We start from the raw sequence: 9,928 nt of genomic DNA, 5'->3' as shown, positions 1-9,928 counted from the left end.
AAATCTCTTTCTTTCTCTCCATTTTTCCTCATTCTTTGAGTTTAGCTAAGAGAAGGAAGGAAAACACCCAGTTTTAGAGTAATTTTTTCCAATTTTTCCAATTCTCTTTGTCCAAAGTTTTGTTTACAACTGAAACATAAGACCTTTATTTTTGGCCATGGAAACAGTACTACTGTCTTCTCAAATCTTGATGTTGATTTAAATTAAACATTTTTTAAAGTTCTTTTTTATTATTTTATTGAGAAAGAAATAGCAATGAGACAGTTAAAAAACAGGTTAGTAGGACAGTTACAATAATATATTGCATATTTGTTGTCTTTGTACTAGTTATTCATAGTACAAGATGCAGACATGATATCATGTCCAAACACTATTAGTACAGATCTCATTGAACTAAGAGAAAGGAGCTATCTATCTATCCTATTTTGTATATACAGATACGTATATTTAAATTAGATATATTGAGGAATAAAAATTGATGTGTGTGTGTATTTAGGGGAAGCTAATTTGCTCCAGTACTTATGCTCCTATTACACATAACTAGCTGTTAAATACTTTCTTCAGACTCTTCCATATTATAGTATCATCATTTCTGAGTGATTCTGTTCAAATATTCAGAGTACTCAGGAATAGGTTTCCATCCTCACCTTGATAAATGCTGCTCTTTGGTATTTCTAGGGAACAAACCAAGAATTTCAATAAATGCCTTTAGACTTGCATGCTAGACACACAGGCCACTCACCTCACTCTGCACAGAACAGGACAACCTTTCCTTTCGGCCCAGGAAATCTTTATTACACAAAATATGACATCAAGATATACAAACATAGGAATGTCCAGGTACCACTGAAGAAAGATAAAGGAGTCACTTGGTTGCAACTGGATCTCATAGCACCTTTTCTTCAAAATCACCTTTATCAGGGTTGGCAAAGGTCAGGAAGACTTGTTCCAGGGTTATCTGACCAATGGAGTAGTCTTCTAAACTGAACTCCTCTTTGGCTCTCTCCAAAATGCCAAACACCTTCAGCAGCAGCAAAAATATGCAGTTATTTTGCAATCTCCACCCAGCCCCCAACCCAGATGAGCCTCTCCTCTTCCCCGGATGCTGCAAGGTGACACTATTATGTTTATGCTAGAGGACAATGGGCACAGAACTGGGAGACACCAGAGTAGAGGAAACAGGAACTTAGAAACAGGAGGACAGTTCTCAGTCTCTGTTGCTTTGTATGAGTGTGGATCAATAATGGAATTTAGCAGAAATCAAAGCAGTTAAGCTGTGGAAGTGTTTGACAGGTAACCCAAGGGCACTGCTGCTTCTGCAGTGCCAGGACCGTCCCACACCCGACTCCCAAGCAGTTCCCCTCAGGAGTGCTTGGTATTGTGCAATGCTAGAAGGGCCCGGCTTCTACCATCACCTTTCCCCAGCTGTTGTCCTTGCTTGGAATCGAGTAGGTAAGGATCCCTTGATTCTCCTCCTTTAAGATGCTACCTTAGGGCAAGAAATAGGATAAGTGAGTTGTCTTACGGATTTTATTTAATATTACTACAGCTACTTAATATAATGCAGAGAGATGACTGGACAGGGCTTACACAAAAGGGGATTTGACCACTCTTTGGCTTATATAGCGTGGTTATTGCTTTCAAGCTTATTCCTGATGAAATGTCTCATTATGTAGAAATCATAGCAATTACTGAGGACAGGCTTTTAGGTGCAACATAATAAATTGTCAGCTCATTTGCCCAATATAGAAAACCTGAGTCTTAAATTTTTTTTCTGGTGGTACTGGGCATTAAGTAGCCTGCAGTCTTCACACTGAGCTATGTCCTCCAAACCATCGATTTATCCACCTTTTTTTCTTTCTTTCCCTCCTTTTCCCCTCCCTTCCTTTCTTCCTTCCTTCATTGCTCAGTTGCCCAGGCTGGGCTTGAACTTGGTGGCTGGCTGCTTCAGCCTCCCAGTGTGCTGGGATTACTGTGCCAACATGTTTACCTGAGCATTTAAAAAGACGTTGGGCAACCCATTCGGGACTACTCCTCTCAGGAGCTACTCCTAGTCTTCGTTTCTATTCCCTATTCCTTTTCTCCAATGAATTTTGTCAGTCTTAACCTCTGTGTTCCTTAGAATTCATCCTTCGACTTTGGGAAACACAAACCTGGTGTATCTGATGCCTACCATTTCTCCTGTACCACTCAGAAGCTAGGAAAGTGCCTGCCAAAGAGCGGGTATTCATTTTTGGAATGAGTTTCTTAGTCACGTACTACAAACATGAGTTTCTTAGTTATGTACCACAAACATGTATCAATAAAAATAAAAAGATTACAAATATATTAATAAAAAACCCACTTTCCTGTTAAGATCAATAACACTGGTCCATAAAAAATAACAATGTTACTACAAGACTTTTTTCTTTCTGTATTTCGTACAGGGTGTACAGGATCTCACTACATAGATTGGACTCGTGGTGATTCTCCTGTTTTCAGCCTCCCGAGTGCTGGGGACACAGGCACGCGCCACCATGTCCAGTCTCAATCGCCATCTCAGTGCACCCGGCATGCAGGGCCAGCACTGCATGCCGGGGATCGAACCCTGGCTGCTGCGCTCTGCCTATGCAGGTGCTTTTGTCTGCTGAGCTATCAGTCTGGCCCTTATGAGACTTTATTCTTAACAGTTGTCCTGGGAATAGGAACTGGGAAGATTTTCTTGTTGGCCTTTTGTGCATGCACAGTATGTCTGGATAGAGGACAAGGTTGCCACATTCTTCCTGTGCTTATGCAGTCTCCTTTCACACGAAAGAAGTCATGCATATAAATCATCAAAGTCAGGCTGCGTGTTCTGCTTCATACAAGTAAGAATATACTAATGGAATTAGAGGGGAAGGTAGCACTCGTTCCTGATTTGGAGCAGATGTGTTTACACTTACCACTGCAAATTCACAAATTATTACAAGTTGAAATAATGTGAATTAAAGATATTTTAATAACATCTCTAAGGGTATATGAGCTTTTCCTTTTCTTTCTTTCCTTGAGAAAAGGTCGTGCTATGCAAGTCAGGCTGCCCTTGTACTTACCGAAACTCAGCCCATTGTCAAATTTGCAGCAATCCTGCTTTAGCTTTCCGAGTGCTGGAATAACAGTCATTACCACCATGACTGGCATGTTTCCTTAATATTAGCCTTACTGCATGATCTCCATGATCATGTCAAGTTTTTTTTACATAAACTATTTCACATACAGAGCTTAATGACTTATTGAAGACAAGCATTGATCATTTAGGTCAAATAACAGTTGCCCATCCACTCTCACGTGCAACCGTCTAGCCTCCATACACTAAGACAGTTACCAAGCTTAGCATGGACATTGAGGGCATTTATTTTGTGTTTGCTTTTGCTGTCCCCCCCTTTGTCTATCTTTTGCTTTATATAAATTTAAAAAAAAATTATTCATTTGGTACAGGGTCTCACTATGCAGCTCAGACTTGTAGTGATCCCCGTCTCAGCTTCCCCAGAGCTGGGAATACAGAAGTGCGCCACCATGCCCAGTCAGGGTTCCAGGACAGCACTGCCTGCGCCACCAGGGATCAAACTTGGGACCTTGAGCTTGCCAGGCAGGCACTTAGACCACCAGGCTATCTCCCCAGCCCTCTCTTTATATAAATTGGCTAAAATTTGTATTTCATTGTGTTCAGCATGTGGTTTTGATATGTGTATACATGTAGAAGTACTAAATGAAGTGAACATGCAGCTCCTTATATCTCTCTGTGTGTATTTATGTGTTAAAATCAGAGATTTTCAGTAATATAAGCGGTTAACTAGAGCCGCCACATTGCGCCGTAGATGTGCATTCATTCCCGTCAGCTCCATTTTGTGCCCGCTCTCCTGCGTCTTCCCTGCTATACCCCACATCCGCCTCTAGGAGCCACCCACTTGCTTTCCACTTTTGGGTGCTCCGTGTAGAGTCTACACCTCATAAGTTCATACGGCTTCCACCTTTCTATGCCTAGTTTAGCTCACTTAGCGTAATGTCCCCCACATTCATTCATGTTGCCACAAATGACAGAATGTCATTCTTTTTAAGGTTAACTAGTTCTCCATTGTGTATTTACATAACATTTTTTGTTGTTCCTCAGTGGACACTTGTTTCCACTGTTTGTCATTGTGAATAATGCTGCAATACACAGGAAGGTGCAGCTTTTTTTTTTTTTTTTTAACATATTGGTTCCCTTTCTTTGGGTATATACTCAGGATTGGGACTTCTGGGATATGTTAGTTCTATTTTTAATTTTTTGAGAAACTTCCATACTCTTTTCTATAATGGCCATACTAATTTATATTTCTACCAACAGTGTGCAAGTAGTCTCGTTCTAAACCCTTATCTACAGTGGTTATCACTTCTGTTTGGCAGCGGTCATTTTAACAGGTGGGAGGTGGTATCTCATGGAAGTTTTGATTCGCATTTCCTTGGGGATTGCTGATGTTGACCTTGTTTGCGTGTACCTGTTGGCCACTTGATTTCTTTGGAAAAGTAGCTAGGTCTTCTGCCCGTTGTTTGGATCAGGCTGTTTTGGTTTCTTCTTTTTGTTTTTGCTGTTGAGTTATTTGAGTTCCATGCATATTATGAATCTTAACCACTCCTCAGTCATTTCCCCCAGTCTCACAGGGGGAATCAAGGCTGCCTCTTCACTTTTGATTCTTTCCTGTGAGGTCCAGAGGGTTTTTTTTTTTTTTTGTCCCATTTGATTGTTTTTGTTTCCATGTATTTGTGCTCTTGTTGCCTGTGCTTTTGGAGTCACATACAGAAAATCAGTTCCTTTCTATGGTCCTACTTGATTAGCTGTTTTCTCAAAAATGGCAGAGGAAGGACTGGGCAACAACCTGACTTGTGAGTGAATCTCAACTGCACATCCACATTTTGTTTGTGACCCCACTTCAATAGGGCAAGTTGCTAGAATGCCCCGCCGTAAGCAAGGCTCTCTGCTCACAGTTTTTTCTTTGTAGTGCTTTAGGGACCACATCCACAGAACTTGCGTACAACGAGTGCTCAATATTGTTCGCCAACTGAATGTGTGACGCATGCATCTGCACTTTTCATAGGAACATCATAATCACGATTCATTCTGTTCTCCACTCTGCCTTACCACTTATTTTTACCTCCTTTCCCATCTCCATTTCTACTGTGTAATACATCATGTTGTTTTCCATACCCTAGAAGGTAAGATTCCAACTCCTTAGCTTAGTTTACAGCAGCAACTTCTGTTATATTTTATTCAGCTAGAGAAGTGAAAACTGAGATGAAAAACCACAATTACTGAAGTCCTTTTCATGCCTGTGCTTTAACTTTAGGAAAGAGAGGTAAGGAAGGGACAAAAAGAAACAGTTTTTGTCACTTGCACTGCACTATGCAGATAGAAAGATGTTTACTGAATTTGTCCTTCAAACCAGAAGGAGTATTGAGAAAAAACTCTCACTACAGCCTTGAACTCACTATGTAGCCCATGCTGGTATCAAACTCATGGCATCCTCCTGCCTCAGCCTCCTGAGTGCTAAGATTACATGCATGCACCATCATGCCCAGCACTTACTGGATCTTGCTTGCATTTCAAAACCACATCTTTGCCAAGGGAGCAAAACATCAGAGTCCATGCTTTGTGTATGTGTGTGTACCCTTAAAACTTTGCATGGGTAATATGTGAAAATAATTGAAAATTAGGCTAAAAACATGATCTTATCATTTAGATGGACAGAATACAAAAGATAAAACTGCTTCAGTAGGTGACAACTTCTGCTATTTGTGAACTTATTATAATTGGTCGCAGTGGCTTGTGCTAACAGATATTCCCAAAGGAACATCACAAAGATCAATGAATTTCAGAAAGTCACAGGAAATTGGTTCTTAGTCACTTTCCTTGTTGTGCAGGCACAACTGGGAGGAGGTTTACTTTGATTCTCACTGTTAGAAGTTTTGGTCACATGTGGCTGGCTGGCTCCCAGTGAGGATGGCTCACCGGAGGAGCCCTGCAGAGGAAGGCTGCTCTTCATGGCAGCCAGGAAGGAGAGAAGGGAGAGCCTGGGAGACACCTACTTCCCCACTGGGGCTCCAGGGAACCGTTTCTTCTACCCAGGCCTACCTCCCCACAACCGGCCAGCTATGGCTTCTCCATTACCTGGTCGCCTTCCGAATGCATGGGTCTTTGGGGCCCTGGAGACCTAAGCTATAATTGGTATGAAGACATGAATGACAGGGATGGTGACTGCCCACAAAGTTAGAACGTAATTTACCTGGAAATGTCACGGATATGAAATTTTTAAAATTCTCTGTTTTATCTGGACTCTTGACCTTGGCTTTCAGGATGTAGATGTTGCCAAACTTGTTCTTGAGATGCTGGGGGCTGCCGAGACACATGAGCTTCCCCTTCACCATGATGGCTAGCTTGGTACAGAGCGCCTCACACTCCTCCATGCTTGCAAAACAAGAGGGCAGAGCAATGCAAGACTGTCAGCTCCCTAAGGGGACACTTTCAGTTACAGCTGGCTCCTGTGGCTGTTTTCAGTCAGAGCTTGCACTTGCCAATCACTAAGCTCAGAGTTGGGAAGTGCATATTTATAAAATGATAAATAACAGACTACCCAGTTCTCCAGTGAGTACAGCATTTTCTGAATTACTGTCTTTTCCTTGATTTTTTAAAAAGTCCACCAAGTATTCTAGATCATATGAATCCTACTTCTTGAGGAGCCCACATACTCAAGCAAGTTTACCTCCCAGCTCAGTATCCCTGGCCCCAGATTCCTACTTAGGGTCACTAAGTCTACTCCCAGTCCTCAATCTAGCTTTCCAATGAAGCACACCTGTGGGACGTTATGATGATAGCCTTCCCACGTTCACGAGTCTTTGCCACGGTGTTCCAGAGCAAGCGTCGGGCCACTGGATCCATGCCAGTTGATGGCTCATCCAGGAAGATGACGGAGGGCTTGCCCATTATGGCAATAGCAGTGCTCAGCCTGCGCTTGTTTCCTCCACTTCAAGGTCAAAACATGGGAAAGAAGGTGGTAGAAAGAATGTGACACATGTCAGATACAGGAAAGACTCAGCACAACATCCCAAATGCTGAGGGTTCTAATGAACACTAAAACCTTTAACATGACATCCACAATACTGATTAGCTATGACCTTAAAAAGGTAGTAGGCCCAAGTGCACACCCCTCATGTACACTCATACATATATATACACAACACAATTTCTTGCTCTTTGTTTTTTCTTTTTGATACCAGGGTTGAACACAGGACCTTGCACTTGCCAGGCACGTGCTCATGCCACTGAGCTATTTCCCTGGCCCTAACAATTAATTTGCAAGTGACTTTTATGTTTCTGACTTTAGAAGAATTATTCATGTATTTATTGTTCTTATGGTATCATTGTTCCCAGGTGTATAAACACCATAATTCAAAGGCCCTGTATTCCTCTTTGCTTGAAAGACAAGCAGAGGAAAACCAGATGAAGATACTTCAATATTCAGAGGCGATAGTTCAAATGGGATTTTGGGTTTCATCTCCAAAAGGTAGAGACATGGTAATATGTGCATCTGCCTTGTTACTGGAATTTGAAACCTAGCAGAACATTCTATAGTCTTACAATTAGGTATTTGTGTAACAACAGGGTTTAGATGCAGTTGTGTGCATTTATTTCAGGTATCAGGAACAGAGAAGCACCGCAAGATCAGCAGCATCAACAACAAAATATGGCAGCTAATGATTCACCTGTAGGTGCTGATAAGATTGTTGGCATGAGGCTCCAGTTCCAGTGATGTCAAATGTTTGTTCACGTACTGTGGAATCTGGGGCTCCGACACCCCCCAGACTCTGGCATACATGATCATTATTTCCCAACCAGTCATATATTCCAGCAAAGCGTCGAACTGAGGACAATAGCCAATTCTTGACCTCACCTAATTACAAAAATTGCATTAGATAAAAACTCAAGTCATCTGTCCTGCAAATATCTACAGATGAGACAGAATACTTACAGCCCTCCAGGCCATGCTCCTCAGAGTCTACCAAGAACTTCCTTTTTAAAAAAAAGTATAAAATTATGAGTGTTGGACCTATTGTAATACCTTGGAAGATTTCCCTAATTCAGTTCTAATAATCTTGAGTATGGAGAAGCTAGAAGAAAGTTCAAGAGCCCCCTCGGCTTGGAGAAGCATTAGGATGCGAGATGCTTTGCTCTTCTATCGGGTGCCCTGAGGGGATGGTTACCTTGGAAACTTCTCCACTGTGCCAACTGACATCCATGTACACACCTTCTTCCATGGGAAGCTGAGCCCAAAAAAATGTTATCCCCATGTTTCCAAACAGGACACTAAAATGGAGTTCTACTTTAGATATTAGTCAAACATTTCTATTGATTTTTATTCAGGTGCAAAATAATTATTAATTAACATTGATCCCGGATTATTCATGACCTAGACTTGGCATGGTACAAACCTATCCTCTAATCACTAAATTGATTTTTAGTAGATGTAAAAAGCTGTATGGCATCTTTCCCACCCCCAAATTCATTTTCTTAAATCCTTTTAGGATTTATATGCTAGCATCTAGGATGTTATTTAAAAAATCTTAAATACAAATAAAATTAGAAAGTGATGGCCTGTGCTCAGCCAGGCTGGGCAAGAGACTTGGGATGACCCTAACTCACACCCCAGGCTGATCCTAGATAGAGAGATTGGCTAAGACAAACAAAGGTCCCCAAAACAATGAACAGCAACAACAAAACTAGTAGAACCCACAAACCCACAAGGATGGGAGGGAATATGATGTCTAGAGTTAGCACTTTGTTTGGGTCAAATGTCCAGTTGAAGACACAAGATATGGCCCATCAAAAGGGAAAAAAAAAAGCAGAAACGCTCCCTGAGAAAAGTCCCAATGGCAAGTCCCATTGACTGACAGAAAGAAAAGTCCCAACTGACTGGACAGACAATTTAAACACCAATCATTGTACAGGCGCAAGGAATTGAATGGGGGCTGAGAGGTAGCTCCTGGGTAGAGTCTGTGTTTCACATGCATGAGGCCTGGGTTGAAATTTCAGCCCTGGGAATAAACCAAAGGAAAATGTGGGAAATGCTAAGAAACGCATACAGAGTGGAAATATCAATACATAGGCATACGCAGAAACAAAGATAAAGAGGAGATGAAAAGTGTATAAATACAATTTAGAATTGAAACTGGCCGAACGGGTACCTGCTACTCACCTCCTCCACAAAGAAGAATCGGGGTAACAGTTGTACAGCTGCATTTTGGGGTGAGTTACAGTGATTGAATATTGGAAATCAGCAAAAGACTAGAAAACTATTTAAGACTGACTGATCTCAGCAGATTTCTTCAGAAAGAGAAACAAAACACCCAGCCCAAAACTACAGTGGCTTCACAGCCAGGGAGGGGCTACATGCTTTACAGAAAACACTCACCGACCTAACCCTAACTACTGGAAAGTTGCATGGGCCTCACAGCTTATAGTCTAGTTATGTGAGCAACCTGTACTTTACACAGTAGCTTTGCACTGGAGACGATTTTACATTATCTTTCAGCAAAATCTAGCTGTCCAACCCAAACCTAGGTGCCATCTTAAAAAGTAAACTATTGTCCACATTCGTACTTCTGTAAGCTCCAGAGAACCCTGTGTGTTCTCATCTCTGCTCTGGGGCCCGCAACAGTCCGCTGTGCTGGCTTTGCAGACCCACACTAGCCCCCAATGGCCCTTGGCCACAGTACTGGGTGCCCTATGCTGCAGAAGGACACGGCAGCACCCAGCGCTGTGGAAGGTGCCACAGGAGGACGTGGCCATGCCAAGCACCGTGGAAGGTGCCACAGGAGGGCGGGTGATGCCAAGCACCGTGGAAGGTGCCACAGGAGGGCACGGCAGCACCAAGTGCCATGG

General features: G+C 42.2%; 1 protein-coding gene across 1 annotated transcript in view; it reads right to left on the bottom strand.

Moving 5' to 3' along the window:
• Nucleotides 1-850: 850 nt before the first annotated feature.
• The window catches only part of LOC101576393 (ATP-binding cassette sub-family A member 3-like), a 144,299-nt gene continuing 135,221 nt past the window's right edge, over nt 851-9,928 (bottom strand). Inside the window, exons 24-28 of the mRNA XM_004623112.2 lie at nt 7,753-7,940; nt 6,843-7,013; nt 6,276-6,457; nt 1,416-1,489; nt 851-1,021 (exon numbers count right to left, since the gene is read on the bottom strand). Coding sequence (XP_004623169.1) covers nt 887-1,021; nt 1,416-1,489; nt 6,276-6,457; nt 6,843-7,013; nt 7,753-7,940 — 750 coding nt within the window. The 3' untranslated portion in view covers nt 851-886. The remainder of the gene's footprint in view (nt 1,022-1,415; nt 1,490-6,275; nt 6,458-6,842; nt 7,014-7,752; nt 7,941-9,928) is intronic.

The sequence above is a fragment of the Octodon degus genome, unplaced genomic scaffold, assembly GCF_000260255.1.
Source record: "Octodon degus isolate 3935 unplaced genomic scaffold, OctDeg1.0 scaffold00001, whole genome shotgun sequence".
Taxonomy (NCBI): Eukaryota; Metazoa; Chordata; class Mammalia; order Rodentia; family Octodontidae; genus Octodon; species Octodon degus.
Note: the sequence above shows the minus strand (reverse complement) of the source record. Positions and strands in the feature narration are given on the sequence as shown.